The following is a 17831-nucleotide window of genomic DNA, read 5'->3' as shown; positions in this document are numbered from 1 at the left end:
AGAATCATTACACAATAAATCAGATATTTATAAGATATGAGGTCCTTTTTTTTTTTCTGGGCGGGCTTTTTGGTCTCTGAAGGGCTGATAATGATAAAGAAAATAACTATGTAAGCAAAAAAAGACATAAGCCTTCAAAAAAATAGAGAGATTCCAGATCATCCACAAAAAGTAAGAATAATAAGCCATCATGAGCTTTCTCCAGCCTTTTTTCAAGATCATTAGACCCCTGGATTATGAGCAGCTTTTGAGTGAAGAAAGAACTAGAGGGCATGTAGGTATCATTGTCTATCAGTCTATCCGATACAAATGTCGCATATTCAGCAAATTCCAATTTTTGCAGGATATGTTTGAACTGATAAGCAAAGTATTTATCATCCTCGTTAGAAATTAGAGAAACAAACGAAGAATCTAATGATAAGGCACATACCATGTTCAGAAGTAATATCCAATATCTAAAAATCTTTGTCCCCTACTCTCCAACACTCTTTCTGACTTCAGACACAATAGGCGTGAAGGCTGTTAAAACTCCATGATTATGCAAGCATATCACATTAAACCAAAGTTAGTTTTCTCTTGGCACCAGAGTCAAGCAAACCAATGTGCCCTACAGCTTGATTCCTCCTGCAGAAGGTTCCCTGATCTGGTTTCCATTTTCACCTAGGCAAAGACAATTCCTTTTTCGCCCGTCTGTACAGCTGCATGATAACAAGCTGATGTTCCTACTTCCTTTACAAATACCAGCAGGCTAGGACTCATTGACACCACAATGCTGATAGCTCTTCTGTTGGCATTTAAGTCAAAAATAGCCTTTGTACTCCTGCAACCATTTGATTTGGGACATTTAAAGCTACCACAGCTCCTCAGGTTCCACTATAGCCTACTCATTTGGCTTAAGAGAAGCCCAGTCTGTTTCCAGATGCACGAACTAGAATTTACGGTCATTCCTTGGACCCAATTTTCCTGAATGACAGTTCCAGATCCCTTCTCTCATTTAATGTATGATTAAAGTTGATCCATTGGATATATTTCTTCAGTAGTAGTAGAGCATGGTTGCGCCTGAACATGTTGAATAGATGCCACTGTTCAAAGATCTATCCAGTCTTGCAACAATATTCCCTTGCCCACACAAATGCATGCTCAGCATTCCGGATTCCCTAAAACGTTACAATTGACAAGTCCAAATGCATCCATCATACAAGTTGTGCCCAGATGAAATGGATTGAACACAGATTGGTCTGAATGGTACAAATGATGGCAAAAATCCCTGAAGACAATCTGCAACAGGTTCAGTGATTGGATCACAACGATTTCACTTGACAAAGCTCTGCACTGTTTGCAAGTAAGTGAATGCATGCAAAGCAGCTTTAGTTCAAAAAAAAAAAATGTTGCTTCGTACAGAAGCAAATCTGATGTTTGCTTTTGTTTGGGTTGAGGGTGGGAAGAAAATTTAGTGGTTGATCCATAGGCCAGGGTCTTAATAGTCTTGAAACAAATGATATAGCCTTTTGTTGGCATGTTAGAAATAAGGAAGAAAAGAAGAACCAAATTATCTACAAATGAAGAATGATATATTGACAGAAATATAAATCTTGTCTCTTCTATCTCAGGAGAGACTTGAGCCATTCATAAAAAATTTCAAATATACAAGCTAACCTCTAGTTAACAATATACGATACAACAATGATTAAGTACAAGAACCCAAAGGGTTGAGATTCAAGAATTGAGATGCAAAAAGGGTCAGTTACAGTGCTTACCTTGGGAAGGAGGTGGTTCAGTTTCTGGGATGGCAACCACCCACTTTAGCTGCATGGTGATGTATTGAAGGATGGCCCTTTCTGAACCAGGTAGGGGTTCAGAATGGTTCGGTTCCCCGACAGGCCTCTTCTTTGGCCACTTGCCGACAAGCAAATTGGCCTATCAGAGATGTAGCAGTTCTGGACACCACGAACAAATGCATGCATGCACTCGCACACAAGCACAGATATACATACTCAAACACATGCACGCACAAACACACCCGTGCCAACACATATGCAGGCCTTCATATAGACATCTAAGAAAGCAAGACAGAATGTGTGAAAAGAAACAGACACAAGTTACACAAACACGGGCAAGGAAGGGTTTGCAGTTGTCTTCTAAACAGCAAGGCCATTGCTCAGCATATTCAGCTGCAATCCACTAGACTGATGTAAATCTAGATAATCCACTGGGCTGAAAATTATGATTACCCTGAACAAAGTCCATGCTGTTTAAATTGGAACCGCATATCCTCTCTATACATCATTGCAGTGACCTCAATAGAGCTTTATTCTGGCCTGAATTGGGCTGCGACAGATGGGGCAAGTTACAAGATTTGGTCCACAGTCACAGCATGTCTGGAATGGAGAGGGACAAAAATATAACAACGATGATGATAAGAATAATGAAGATAATAAGTGTAGATAGTGCTGCAAAATGTCATTACTTCACCTGGTGCCCACAGCCAAAGGCCATGTCTCTGGGGTTTGAAAGGCAGACTGGACAAACCTGCCCAAGATTCATGAGATAGCAATGGTCAGCAGAGCTATGCATCTGTGCAATTGGACAAAATGAAGGTCTATCCTTGATCAAAAAAGGATAAATTGCTTGTTGCAAGATCTAGACCAATCTGAATGGAATAAGCAAATGACCGTAGCCAACATTAAAAAAGCCTTAGGTCATGATGAACATTACGACAAAGCTCAAAGTAACAGACAAGAATTGAGAGAACACTACCTGAGCTTCCCCTGAAGCACTTGCAGCAGGAGCTGTGGTTTGTGTCGCTTGATATTCAGGATAAGATGGTGCACTTTGCCGGTAACCCATTGATCCACAAGTATTTGGTACAGAGGAAGCTGCACCGTAACTCCCAATAGGTGGTGGAAGAGGGACTCTTTCAGGAGACTTTGCAGCCCGTTGTCTGCTTGACAACAAGAAGAATAGCAGTAATTGCATCAACAAATAAGCATTAACAGAAATTAACATAAGTTAAGACTGCTGGATCCTCAAGGAGTTTTTAGTCTCCATACCCTAAGATCCCAAGCTCTAAAGTTGCTTTGTATTGTGCAGGTATTTCCATCAGTGCTGCAAGCGCAAACTCTGTCTCTTTTCTGCTTTGAGGCACGTTCTTTGACATAATTGCAGTAAAATTCACAAACTAGGAAGACAGCGCAGATTTACCCAGTTACAACTAATTGCATACTAATAAAAAAGTGAGGAAACTGACTGCTATTGTAATTTCTGATCTTACTTGGAAATTGTCAAAAGATCTAGCAGGAATATTGTCATCAAATTCCCTCATCATGTCCCAGGGTCCATCCCCAACTCCAACCAATATAAGAGATAATGGAAATTGACTGCAATGTGGAAAGTGTGCCACAGAACAGACATAGTACAATTAGATAAGTTCAAGCTGGAATAATACTAATAATTGCTTCTCTAATTAGTTATAATTTTCCCTTTAGAATCCAGTAAAGATGATTGCTGACTGGATTAATTCAATAAAATAAATATATCTAGACATTTTGATACTTCATTTCCATCTAACTATTCAGTCTGGATGATCACAGAAAGATATTATAGAAGTTGTGGCATCATCATGTGATCAGACCAATCTTACCTAGCACTGACAATTGCATCAACTGTCTTCTTTTCTTGGGAGCTTAACTGGCCAGATTCAGTATCTACACTTCTTGTAACCTGTTCCAACCAAAACCTCTAAGTATCTAAATAAGATGAGTTACAAGAAGAAACTCATCTGACATACAATGTGATATATTTGAAATTAGAAAAAGTGGGAAAAGAATTCAATTATATAAGGATAGTGTTATATGGCCCAACTAGGGAAGGAATGTATAACTATTTTTTGTCCATCTTTACTTTTTATTTTTAATTTCCCTGTTTCTTGGCAAGAGCCACAGCAAAAATTATTGCATATTAACATATAAATATGTTTTGTTGTCTAGAGAGAGAGAGAGAGAGAGAGCTAGGTTACAATCATAGATAGAGACTTTGAGCTCAAATACTCAGTTTAGAACAAGGCTTTACCATCCTAAATTGTCCAATTCGGGGTGTGCCGAACTGTATCAAGGGCAGACGGGCATGGTTCCGCCCTTCTTTTCGAGAAATCTGTGAGGGAAGGGGAGAGAGAGAAGGACAAAGAGGAAAAGAGAGAGAGAGAGAGGGAGGAAGGGAGGGAGAGAGGGAGAGGGAAGGGAGAGAGGGAGGCCAAGAGAAACTCTCTCGTCGCTTGGAAAGAGGGAGAGAGGGCTTCTGAGCCCTCCCTATTTCATTTTGCAATAGAAAATTCTTTATTATTTTTGCCATTTCTGAACTAATTCTTTATTTTTTCAGACTTTAGTTCAAAAATAGCAAACAAAATAATGATTGGCCTCCAGAATGGCACGGTATAGACCCATACCATACTATTCCGATAGCCAACTGGTATGGGTCCAGGTACCCATTCAGGGAATCTTGGTTTAGAACATATGAGGGATCATGTAAATTTAGAATCATATTATCAATCATGATCTCTAAGACCTCCAATATAATCTCCAACATTAAAAATACCTAAAAACAGAATCATATGTTTTGATTTTTTTTTTAGCTATACAACAACTGAAAAACAAACTAGTTACTTAACAAACTAAGTTGTCAAAATGCATGATACACGATGCTTTATCATTGTCTAGACAGATTTATTACACATGCTAGGACTTTAACAATTGGGAGTCGAGCATGCACAAACTCATAAACTAGTGTAGCATTTTGTTTTGTTAGTTTCAGTATTCCTAGGATACATTGTTTAAGCTCATGGTAGATTGATCATCAATTTATTTCCCTTCTGACATAATTGAGAGCTTTGTATGATCTGTATACCTTATAATGTTTAAATTGAATTAATTCACAACTCCATAGTCCACATAGTTCTCCTATCTATTTGGTTGTTGGCACATTATGAGTAATGTAGGAAAAGGTTGGGCTAGGGATAGGCAAATGCAGAATTTTCAAATAGGCCCTGCCAGGGAAGTCCAATTGGATCATTTTTTTCTTTCTTTTCAAAGACAAAAGAGGCCCCCACCCAATTTATTGAGGTAATAAATTTTAAAATGGTGCAAGCAGGATTTGACACAGGTCATTAGTAACAACTCCTAGGAACTTACCAACTGAACCAGTTTACATCTACAACTGGAATTAATGTAGAACCAGGCCCTTTGGCAATTCATTTTTAGCACTAATTGTGAACAGCGGAAAATTAGCATCTTAAACAGATAAGAAATATTGTCAAATTGATTTATGCCAATTACAAGAAATCCTTAACAGTTGATGCAAACCAAATTTAAGTTTTATAGTATCACATAATAATCCTAGATTTTATATAGATACTCAAAAAATTAAAGCTTCCAACATTGTCTCATCTCTTAAATGCACGCTTTTTTAGTCTATTCTATTTTATTTGGGATACCTGAAGAGTATGTTTAAACCATTTCAAGAATTCAATATGTTCCATTGCTAGGGGCAAACTTACAACTATGAGTATAATAAGTTATCTTCATAGTATGAAACAGACAGTTATTTTCAAGGTCTGCAATCTCGGTATCAGATACTGTACTAATAGTCTAATACCATACTAATTTGGTATGCTACGGTACATAATCCATACCAAAACAATCCTCCAACCATTTTTCACATTTTTTTATCTAGATATGCCTCGGTACGGGTGGGTACACACCTTGGTACGCCTTGGTATGGGGTAGTACAAGGTGCTACGATGCCTGTATCGATCCAAACTTGTGCTTTATATCAGTTCCCTTCCTATACAGTATAGGATAGTACAACAATCTATGATGATCTCACACTAACAATGGATCAGTTGAAACTCCTAAGTAGATACCATAAGCATGCAATAGTGTGTCCCTGTAAGGAATTCTGATGGTTGCTAAAAATAATGGTGATGAGGATGTGAAAGGATCACAAAATAATATTATAAGTTAAATGAAAAATGATCTTAATATATTTACTTATGAAAAATTGGATAGCATGTTAATTTGGAAATTTGTAGTTTAGAAAATTGAGTCAGATTTATTGTGTTATTGGTATTTTAAAAACCAAGCAGGCCAACCTTAGCTTGGGGCCAGTTCAACCCGAAAGTCGCAAAATATTTTAAAACCTGCCCAAACCCATCGACCCAACGATTCAACCTTTTGAACTGCCAGATCCGGCCATTATTCAACATGCAACTTGTTGATTACATGGAGAGAAAAATTAATCTTTTAGCCCCACAACACCACTTGTTGGATCTCTCATCGCTTGATCTGGATCAGTTTCTTATCAACCCATCTGCTTCTCATTGTCCCTAGGACACCTTTGCTCTTAACCAACATTGAAGCCTGAAAATATCACCAGTCTTATCCCTTGTCACTGATTTTTCTCAATTTCTTCCTCGCTTGCCTACCTAAAACATAACACCTCCTATCTAAATCATCATCTGAAGTTCTGAACAATGTTAATATTATTACCATTACCATTCCAAAGAAGAATTAATTGGCCAGGAAGAAGGAGAAAGTTTATCCCCATTTCTGGTGGCCATTGATAACAAGAGGTCAATTGTCAAAGTGGAGAGCCTATATATGCTGTTACTGCCAGGAGTCGGTTAGATTATAGATGATGGGAGGGCTTTGTGATGGAAACAAGAAAGAAGAAAGATTTCATCTCAAGCTGTCATACGAGAGGTTGACCCACAATTTGACTATGGCCAACTATGGACCTGTTACTCACCACCAAGGCAGATCTTTTATGCACCCACCATTAAGGCAGCTCAAGCCAAGTCACTGAGCTTATAATTGAGTATTTTAATGAAGTCAAGAGAACATCAAAACATCCCTTTATCTTGTCTAGGAAAATTAAAATGATATGCATTAGTTATGTTAGGTAGTCTTGAGGTTGTGTATGATCTATATGGTAAAGTGAGGAGTTACATAAAAACTTTCCATATAGGACACAAGTGATAAGACCAAATCAAGTTATGAAATGGAGTAAGTTCAAGTATCAAGAGTTTACAAGAGAGGAGTCTCCGCAAGTAAAGCTATGTGACTGGAGAGAAGACAAACAAAATAAGCACAAAATGAATGATTAGCTATGTGATCGGAGGAAGTATAGGCCAAAAGACTTGGCCTGTACACCATACAGAGCTCAACTTATGCTTGTGGAGACTCCTCAATCTTAGACACTTAATGCTTAAACTTGATACCTTCATTCCAGAACTTGACTTAAAGAAGTTACACAAATACACCAGAATTTTGTTGAAATAAGACTCAAGGACAAATCTACACCTTTCATTGTCATAAGACCCCAAGGAAACCTTTGGACCACTTCAAAACTAATTAAAGAGAGATATAAGAAGATACTTGAGCCACAAGTGTCTAACAGGCTGTAATAATGTAAAATAGATCAGTAGTAAGTTTGGTGCTAGCAAAATTCAGTTCATATCAGACCAAAAAGATGGTTTCATCATAATCAGTACAGATAGAATCTGAAGTTCAAACTAGTTCCATCATCCACATCAAATAAGCTTTCCATATCAAAACTGATATGAGCAAATTATGGACAAAATACTGAAGCGATGTCAGTGTAGTCCAGCCAGTAATCCAACAGCAATCCTACCGTTAGCATATAACCTGACAGCAATGCTCCTACTATCAGATCATTTGGATGGCAGTATCCTTAACTGTCAAATCATTTTGGACAGCAAAAACCTTCCATCAGCTGCTTTTTTTGATTCCCATGCGAGCCAGGAGTCATCTAGCGACAACTATGACACCGTTACTTCAATCTGACAGCACATAAGCTACCTTTATATAGGTTTTTATGTCCAAGAAGCTCTTAAGGCACAAGAATTGGTTTCTAGAAGTCTTATATTGATGTGTTTCAAACCCTAATTTAACTCCAATGACACCCACGAGCCTTATCAATGTAAGGGACCCTAAAAGCTACCAAAGAACCCTCCCTCTATATACTCAAATTTCAATCAGTGAAGTATTTTTTTCTTGAGGGCACTTCTTTTTGTGTTTCTCTCCTGTATGGTGGATTTTGTGCAAGCTCTACTGTATTCTAATGAAAGTACTGGTAGATTTTAAAGCAAGCCCTCATGGATTCCAAGGAACATTAATAGCGAGTTGGTAAGTTCTGATTAGATTTCCTAAGCATTGCACCTACCAAAAATCATAGGGTACAATAAATGGGTTAACATCCCTCCCTGCCTATAGTCACTTAGAACTAATAAATTGCCTTTCTTCTTTAGACATCGTAAGTAGAAATATGGTGGAATCCACCTTCTGCCTTAATTAAAAATAAAAAAAAAAATGCAGCCCCTTTAACTAGACAAAGATGTCAGCATTACATGCTTACATGTAACAAGCTTTAACGGTTTGGAGGAAACCCATCAATTGATCCAATGTAACCAGGATTGAGGTAGAATTATGATACAAACCAAACATGCCAAAGATCATGGCAGATGCTGCATGGGAGGACAAACGTCATCAGGTGGTGATCTTTCTCATTCATGAAATGAGCATGTAATATCAGAGAAGCATACCATGCTCCAAAGAACAAAATATAGAAGTAACCATGTGGAACAACATGTAGAAAGTAACCATGGGAGGTGTAGGATGAGAGCCTTTGACTACAGCACAAGAGATCATGGGCATGAGTGTTCTTAAAGATGCAAATGTTAAACAGGAAAGGGACTGAAAAGAGAGAAAAGGCGAGAGAAAAAAGAAGAAGAACATGTGAAGCCAAAGGAGAATATTTAGGGAAGATTAGATGGATAGTAAACTCAAAAAAGGTCTCAGAGATCAGGAAGGACAAGGGAGGTGCTACAAGAACACCGGCATAAGGTCCAAAAACCAAAAAAAAAAGAGGGAGCGGGGGTAGACCATAAGAAGAATGAAGAGGCAAAACTTTTCAAAAAAAAAAAACACTTAACAAAAAAGCAAAATGCCCTTGAGGAAGGAGAAAAATGCCTCAATTGAGGTTCCTACTTTCAAGATAGTCTACTTGACATAAAAAGTGATTATTCTAAGGAAAATAAATCATCTAACTAATAGACAATTTTCAAGAAGCCTAAAAAGAATGATGAAGAAGGATATGAACCTTCTACTAGCAAACAACACCCCAAAGTTGTCTATTAAAGAACAACATCTTAAGAACTGGTCGATTAACTAAAGCTCATCAAGGTTCTGCATTCATTCACCAATGGAGAAAAAAGACGTCTAGCACATTCAGCAATTACCACCAGCAATCAAATCAGTGATTTCTGATGATGGTCAGAGACTAACTTCTGGCAAGATTGCCACTTTGGAGATGTTGAGACTATCACATCAAACTTTGGAAATCTACTTCATTAAAGCCAATCAGCCAGAATAAATCTTCATAGCTTTCACAACTGAGGAAGATGATTTTGGAGAGTAACATGATGAATCTTGAGTATCTAGTTTGATTCGTTTTAGAAAGTTCATTCCTTTTTTTTGGTGAGAGAGAGAGAGAGAACCATAGTCTACTGTACTACCCCATACCATCTGGTACGAGGTGCATCGTATGGTACCAGAAGAAAATAGGTACAAAACTTACCTTCAAGTCGGTACAAGCCCTGTACCGCCCGTACCGAGGCATACTGCCCTGTACCGCACATACTAAGGTGTACTGAGGTGTATAGCGGTCCGTACCGAGATAAAATTTGAAAAAATAGCTAGAAAGTTATTTCAGTACAAAGGTATATCGTACTATACTGAACCGATAAAGTAACGATACGATATCAAGTACCGAAATTGTAGACCTTGGAGAGAACAAAAAAGTAATATATCAAAAAAGAGCTTTAGTTCTATAAATACAATGTGTTTAGTCCTTTCAAATAGCATAAGCAGAATACATATTAAAATATTTTGTAAATGCAAAACATAAGAAAGTAATACAGAAGTATCTTGAAAGCAGTACTACTCAAAACTGAAAATTATGTCAAACAAACTTTTGCAATTGATATAACAGCCATAATCAACAAAAAACAGTATCGCCTCCGAAAGAAAGGAACAAACTTTGGACAAAAAGATCACCTGCCCATCAGCAATTATCAATAAAACGTGGTACTGCCCACCACTCTGCTCCACAATGGTCATAGCCATTTCAATTATTGGAGCAAAGGATGTTGGCCCTGGAAAACAAAAAATTTAAGTTGCATTTGTTTATAACTTGTCTCCCAAATTCCAAAAATAAAGCAACCGAAGTAGTATAGCTACCAGCTAATCGTAGATGTGGTACAATTTCTCTGTATCGTGTTAAAGCCTCTGCAAATCCATTACAAGGTCTTTCGTAGAAACTGAAGACATCTTGGTCATGTGTCGATGCTGCCAAATAACACAGGAATCCATCTTATCATTAAAACAGAACAGATTTTAAAATTATTACTTTGAGAGTAATTAGATGAGATACAAATATTTTACCATCTCCAAACCCAAAACAAGGGATTAAGTTATCCTCGTCAAATGCTGACATGGTTTGTCCAATGATAGATATTGCTTGTTCGTAAGGATTTTTAGTATCACCGATGGAATGCAAGCTGCGGCGGTTGAATGAGTGCTTACCTGCTTATAAAGATAAATCAGATGAATATTATAAGTCTATAACTAACATAAGAAAATATGGAGCATTACCTGTCCACTCGTTGCTCTTTGTGAAATCAATACCAACAATTAGATTTGATGATTCAAGACCAGCTTGTGCAAGAGCCTCAGTAACCTGTAGAGGTGATAGAGCAATAAGCATTGGTCTAACAGAAACAAAATTGCTGATGTAGCGTGGTATGATAAACCCCCTGTTAAGATCTTGATTACCTTCTTGACAGGCATAGCACCGTCAGAAAGTAACAATACCAAGCAAAGAATTCACAAATCAATGATTTCTGAGATGGCATACATAATTGAGAGGGAACAAACCTATGAACCAGCAATTTTTATCACTGCACAATCCTCAATTGCAGCATTTGCATGATTCGCAACCTCATGATTTTTTGTTGCATCATTAAAGTTTTAAGCATCAAGTTGTCCAAACTATTTAGGACCAGATTTATGAAAGAAGCATGACGTAGTGTCTACAACTGCATAAAGCATTAGAAAAGATGAAAAATCTAAAAAATCCCTTGGTGTGATGACTTCCTTCAAAGGAAGCATCAGCTTGAGACATGGATCTTCTTGTTGATTATTTTTTTCAGAAATTCTTTTGACATACAAGCTGCTCATTTGCTTCTTTTGAGTTCAAGAAGGGAAGGATTCTTCATAAAATTGATGGTTGTTTAGGTTTTATCTCATCTGTTTTGCTTGCTGGGATTTCATTTTCAAGGTTTGCTTCCAGTTTTTACCTATTATAAATATGGTCTTCCCTCTTGAAACTGGCATGTAAGATTAAAATCATCTTTTTTTAGTTTTTATTTTTGTCACTAACATCATTTTTTTTAAACATCATTCAGACTATAATAGTCTAACAGATTATATTATTTGATGTCCGTGGAAAAAAAGAAGGGAGAAGTATCCTTTTATTCTAACAAGTTGTCAATATTTAAATGCTTATATTTCACAGATTTCAAAATTGACATTTCTATATGACTAAAGTAGAATATTCCTTGCATTATGCATTATGGCGTTTTGATACATTATATTTACCACCTTAAGAACTTACCAAGCAAATAGGTTAAACCATCCAGGTCAATATGAATTTGGAAGATTCAAGCTGAGTCCAAGTTATGGGTTTTCAGTGATGGGCCAAAGAAGTTGCATGGCCACCAAGGTGGTAGCCTGGTGGTAAGGGGGCGATAATTCCACCCGAGTTGTCCGGGTTCGAAACGTGCGGACGTCGATTAAATTAGGGGACCGGATGGCCCACGCCCGGACAGCTCGTTGGCGGATATGCTTTCCTTCTATCTGTACCGAGGTAGCAATAGGGTGATGTACCCACACGTGAGGCCGTGAGCCCAGTGGGGTGAGCCTACGGGTCGTGGAAGGCATACAAAACCTGCGATCTGTATCGAACATTCCCTGGTGGAAGGAAGGCCCAGTAGTGGGGCTGCTATACGGATGGGCTGGTCCCTCCCCCTCCCCTCCTATTTTTTACACAAAAAAGAAGAAGTTGCATGACTCAGATCCCAATTTTCAGCTGCAAATTAGTTAGGAAAGTGGAGGGAATAGCTATATAGGGGAGAAAATTCAGGTGTTGACACAGTACCCACCAGTATCTTGTTTTATGTAAAGTCTAATTCATGATATCATGAGGTGTGACATTGTGCAGAATTTAGTTTTTGAATTTTTAATGTTAACCTTTTCCAAGGCTGCTGTCTCTTTCTTATATCTACCACAAGGTCCACAACATAACAAGCCATTAGGTTTTCTTCATTTTTTTTTTTGATTTTGCAGTTAGAAAATTAATCTGAGGTTTGCCATCTTGTGTACAATATCAGTCCATATGCCAAGCCACACAGATCATGCCACAAAGTTCTTCTTGAATTCAGTAAGCACTGGATCAGTAGGAGAAATCATATTGATATTTTGATATTTTAGCAAGAAAAGTATCAAATAGCTAACACAAACCAGACATAATGACTTGGAAAAATATTGGGAAAAAAATTTACCTGCTCCAATGAGCTGTAGTTATCAGCTATCTTTGAGTATCTGCGGTCCAACTTGGGACGTGAACTGGTGGCATGTGAGGAAGGATTTTGCACCTGAGGAGGCCGTGGATAAGTTGAAGCTTGTGGTGGGTAGCCCCGAGGAGGGTAACCTCTAGGAGGGGAGTATGTGCGAGCCACAGGGTAAGCTCGAGGTGGGGAATCATAGCTTTCAAATGGAGAAGGACGATTCTGATATGGAGGCCATTCCCGAGATTGGCTATGATAAGGCTGCTCCTGTGAATAGCTGCTGTGATCATGATATGAAGGCCGATGACCGATATTTCTGCTGTCACCTGCCTCTGTGGATCCTTTGCCTCCCATTATTCCAAAAACCCTACAAACACTATAGATTTATGCAGACAAACCACGACAGACAGATCCAAATCTGCGAAACAACCACCCACAGCAACAATATGATTCAGAACCTCATAGCAAAAGAGAATCCAAATTTGAAGAGAGGTCAAAATCAATTAAAAGAGTTCTCAACGGGCAACAACACTGAGAACGAAGAGAAAGCAAAAAAAACGATAGGTAGACATGTAACAATGGAGCATTTATATAAGTGCTGAAGGAGAAACATAAGACACGGAACGTTGATGAAGCAGCAGCTGCCAGTCTCTTCCGGTAGACAGAATTGACCGACAAAAATATTATTTCTTGCAATGGAGGAATAACTAGGCAAGAACCCACATAGAAAGCAAGATTGATCAACCACGGCACCTATTAATTAATTTCTACTTAGAAAATGAAAGTTGAAGCTTATGGATCAAACCAAGATGATCCAAATCCATAAAACAGACATCCAAAGCAACAAAATAAGTTCAGATTCCTATGAACAAAAGGAACCCAAGTTTGAAACGAGGTCCAAATCAGCTATTAAGGATAAAGCGAGTGATTCTGGCATGCAGGTATTTAAAAGTAAAAAAAAAAAAAAAAAAACCAAAAGGAATCTAGGAAAAGTCAGATATATACAGCCTTATCCTCGTATGTCGAGAGATTTTTTCTACGTTCGAATCTTTAGCACTCAGATCACCACGAATCAATAAAACAGTGGGAGGTAGGCAGGGAAAGGGTTGGGGAATTTGGATAGGAATAAGTATGGAAATTCAGAAGATTAAAAAGACCGCAGCCGAGAGACCGAAAAAAAAAACCACTCTTTCCAAAGAAAACAGAACCTTTGTAGGAAAAAACATCCTCTCGGAAAATTACTCGGCAACTGCAGCAGAGAAGAGGAACGTGTACTAATTAGTTTTCCGAATACTGAAGTCAATCGGCGTGGACATGGTCAGCTTCAATGTTCATTTCCTCCCCCTAGTTTTACGAAATCAAATTATTCGAAACCAAAAACAAGCAAATAGTCCCCAGTTTCTTACCCGCTACTTCCCTCTTTCCTTTTCAGTTGAGAAAGAGAGCACAGAATTTCCTAGAACTAGAAATCAAAATACTTCTTAGCGTGGGCTTACGCATTACCTTCAGGAAACAAATGATCTTGTTCTCATCTTTCTTCTCTTCTATCTCCTCTTCTCCACTTGCCAACTTTTTTCCCGTTGATCTTTTTTCCCTGAGAAATTCGTATCGCCCGCTGTTTAGGAAAACCTTAAATAATTCGACGGGGACGGCGAATTCCGTCGGGGATCCAGCGGAGCGGCATCTTGGAGATTCGTTAAATAAAGGGACAAGATATTGAGAAGCGAGCGAGATCTGTGAGGGGATGGAGGAGGATCCTCGGCGGAAGCGATGCGACCCCAGGCGGACTGCACGAAGACTTTTTTTGGGGGGAGGGACGAGCGGTAGGTCTTGCCGGATAAGCAAGCGTGAATCGGGCCCCACGCGCGCATATTTTTTGTTGGCGGGCGAATGCGGGGTGACGGTGGAACGAGCCTCTCATGATCATGATGTCACCGACACGGGAAATTATTGGATATACCCCTCTACCAGCTCGGCTGTAGACGGGCAGTGGAACTAATCCGGATTAATGTTAGGTGGACCCATCACCAGCATTGCATCCCTAAGGGTTGCTCGGTTCACGAAAAAAGAAAGAGGAAGAAGTATGATCAACGAAAAAGTAATAGAATGCTTCTTATTTGATTAGAATTTTCAAATAAAAAAAATGAAAAAGTTGTATTTTCATAAAAATATGATTTCCATATTTTATGAAAAAGTCTTTTCCATAAAAAAACATGGGGAAGTTACTTTTCTATGAGGCGGGAACCACTTCATCTTTATTTTTTTCCAAAAAGGCCCTTCAACATTAAAGAGGTATTAAAAACTTAATTTTTTATTAAGAATATAATAGGAATTACACATAACTTTTTCAGGAAAGTGGATGGTCAACCAAACATAAGCACTCTGAAAATTTGTCACTTTCTAAGTAATGGGATGCTTCTTGTTTGGTTGGAATTTTCAAATAAGAAAGATGAAAAAGTTGTATTCTCACGGAAATATGATTCCCACATTTTATGGAAAAGTCTTTTCCATAAAAAAACATGGGAAAGTTACTTTTTATGAGGCGGGAACCACTCCATCTCTATTTTTTTCCAAAAAGATCCTTCAACATTAAAGAGGCATTAAAAACTTAATTTTTATTAAGAATATAATAGAAATTACACATAACTTTTTCAGGAAAGTGGACGGTCAACCAAATATAAGCACTCTGAAAATTTGTTACTTTCTAAGTAATGGGATGTTTCTTATTTGGTTGGAATTTTCAAATAAAAGAGATGGAAAAGTTGTATTCCCATGGAAATATGATTCCCACATTTCATGGAAAAGTCTTTTCCATAAAAAAATATGGGGAAGTTACTTTTCTATGAGACGAAAATTACTCTATCTTTATTTTTTTCCCAAAAAGGCCCTTCAACATTAAAAAAAATTAAAAACTTAATTTTTATTAAGGATATAATAGAAATTACACAACTTTTTTAGGAAAATGGATAGTCAACCAAACATAAGCACTCTGAAAATTTGTCACTTTCTCATATTTAACCAAACATGCCAAAAATACATTTTTAGACATTCTCTTTCTAGAAATCTTTTTTCTAAGGACCATATTCTTATGAGAGAAAATGCTTCCCGTGAACCAAACAAGCCCTAAATGGTACTTGATGTTAGGTATTTAATTTTACCCATTGGGTACTCTCATTTAGCTTGGACTTGAATTATTGAATAGGCTCATCTCCCAACTCAGCTGTGGATCGAGCCAATAGCATGCCACCCATCATGTGTCCATCGAATAAACTAATTTAAAAAACTTCAAATAAGCCTGATTTAATCTTTGGAGTGGGCTTTGGGTGGATGTCCCGCTGGGTGGTAGGGGACACTACTGCCGGCGGACGTGTTGCGCCCTATTGCTGCTCACCGAATCCTATCATGTTCGAAGACTAGATGGCTAATGACATCGTTGTCGGCGCCTAACTCACCACCATCACCAATGTGGAGAACGCCACCCCCCACCCCCCTCGGGCATCTTTGACTTCGAGCTCATGGACTACCGTTTCTCCTAGTCCCTTCACTTCGACACCCACATCCTCTCCTCTGCCCTAGTTGTCGAGGTTGATGCTCTTGTCATCATCATCATCAGCACATTCACTTGTTGTCTCTGCCTCTCTAGCATCGGCAAATTTTGGAACCACAACATCTGCAATGGCATTGCGGCTTTGTTTTTTTTTTAATTATTTTATTTAGTGGACACATGGTGGATTACTACCGGTCCGGTGTACAACTGAGCTGGTAGTCCGGATCTGCCTAATAATTTCTCCACTGATAGGGTCAGGGTTCTCCCACATTCTGGGGGCATTTGGTAACCTCAACAGGATCACCACGGTGACCTAAGATTCCTGGTGATCCAAATGTTGGGGTGATTTGATCCCCAGTGATCTAAGATCAATGAGTTTGGTAGATCATTGTCCAGTAATTAAGAATCTCCAAGTATCCATAAATAACTTATTTGGTATGGTACGGGGATCCAAGATCACCGACCATAGAATAACACAAATACCCCTGATATATCTTAGATGGATTTTTTATGTGTTTTTAATTCTCACAAATAAAAAATGTAAGTTAATATGCTAATTCCTATAATAGCTCCATAATTTTGTCACATATTCTACTTTTAGTAGCCCTTATTATATATTTATTAATCATATAAAATATATTATAATAAAATATTAATATATTTATTAATATATGAATTATTAATATATTCTATAAATATATATTTATTACTCCTATAAATTATTAATCTTATAGAAATATTTTATTTTTCATTATAGAATTAATATTTTTATTTATACTTATAATAATTTTTTAATACTAGTAATTATTTTGATTAGAAAAATAAGGTAAATAGGAGTAATATATTAAATCTTTTCATTATATAAATATAAAATATAATAATATATTTTTTACTATAATTTAAAATTATTCTTCAACATATTATATATATATATAATATTGACATAATATATTGATGGTATATTAATATATCAATTTTTCTGCTAAATTAAGAGGTATTTTTGTCTTTAACTTTCAACCCAGGATCACTGTCTTGGGGTGATCTTAGATTTTCGACCTCAAGGACGGGTATCCCATCATCGGGTTGGACGGTGATTTGAGGAGTGGAGGTGATTTAGGATCACCGCCACGTAGGATCACTATAATGCAACCAAATGCGGTAATCTCATCACCTCCACCTATATCACCTTTGATCCTAAGACAATCACCCCATACCAAATGCCCCCTCCAGCTTCTCCATTTTAGTCACCACGAATGAAAATGAGAGGGGTGATTAGACAAGACTGAGATATAATACCGTACAATGTTGCATAATAATTAATATTTTTGAAAAAAATTATATGTTGCACCATCAGCAACTACTGATAATTTTTTAAATAACTAGATTGTGCATATTTCTAATAGGACCATGCTGCCTCTTGATGCATTAACTTGTCATTGAACATAACCAAGGTTTCTAAATCGTGAGATATCAGTTATCTTGGTGAGTAATTGAGAATGAGATAAACCGAGTTCTCCATTTATCTCGATAGATATAGTAAGTAGGGAAGTTTAGAAGAACTAAAGATTTTCCAAGATCTCGCCTGAT

The 17831-nt window shown here is 37.6% G+C and overlaps 1 protein-coding gene across 3 annotated transcripts; it reads right to left on the bottom strand.

Moving 5' to 3' along the window:
- Positions 1-245: 245 nt before the first annotated feature.
- On the bottom strand, positions 246-14586 carry LOC103704949 (E3 ubiquitin-protein ligase RGLG2). 3 transcript variants are annotated; one of them, XR_603700.4, is made up of 13 exons: positions 14201-14586; positions 12692-13115; positions 10725-10809; positions 10515-10655; positions 10311-10418; positions 10128-10225; positions 3641-3720; positions 3272-3377; positions 3051-3178; positions 2758-2941; positions 2473-2529; positions 1758-2378; positions 246-1278 (listed from the first exon to the last, which is right to left on the bottom strand). XR_603700.4 is itself a non-coding variant. In XM_008788483.4 (12 exons), the coding sequence occupies exons 2-12, from the start codon at positions 13049-13051 to the stop codon at positions 2298-2300; spliced, it is 1428 nt and encodes a 475-aa protein (XP_008786705.3). In that variant the 5' UTR covers positions 13052-13115; positions 14201-14586; the 3' UTR covers positions 1575-2297. The 3 variants fall into 3 exon arrangements, 1 of the variants encoding a protein (XP_008786705.3); XR_603701.4 differs by having other exon boundaries at positions 246-1267; XM_008788483.4 differs by lacking the exon at positions 246-1278 and having other exon boundaries at positions 1575-2378.
- Positions 14587-17831: the final 3245 nt, after the last annotated feature.

The sequence above is a fragment of the Phoenix dactylifera genome, chromosome 13 (assembly GCF_051530095.1).
Source record: "Phoenix dactylifera cultivar Ajwa chromosome 13, Ajwa_hap1_PhDact_Kaust_v1.1, whole genome shotgun sequence".
Taxonomy (NCBI): Eukaryota; Viridiplantae; Streptophyta; class Magnoliopsida; order Arecales; family Arecaceae; genus Phoenix; species Phoenix dactylifera.
This window is presented reverse-complemented; position numbering and strand designations above follow the sequence as displayed.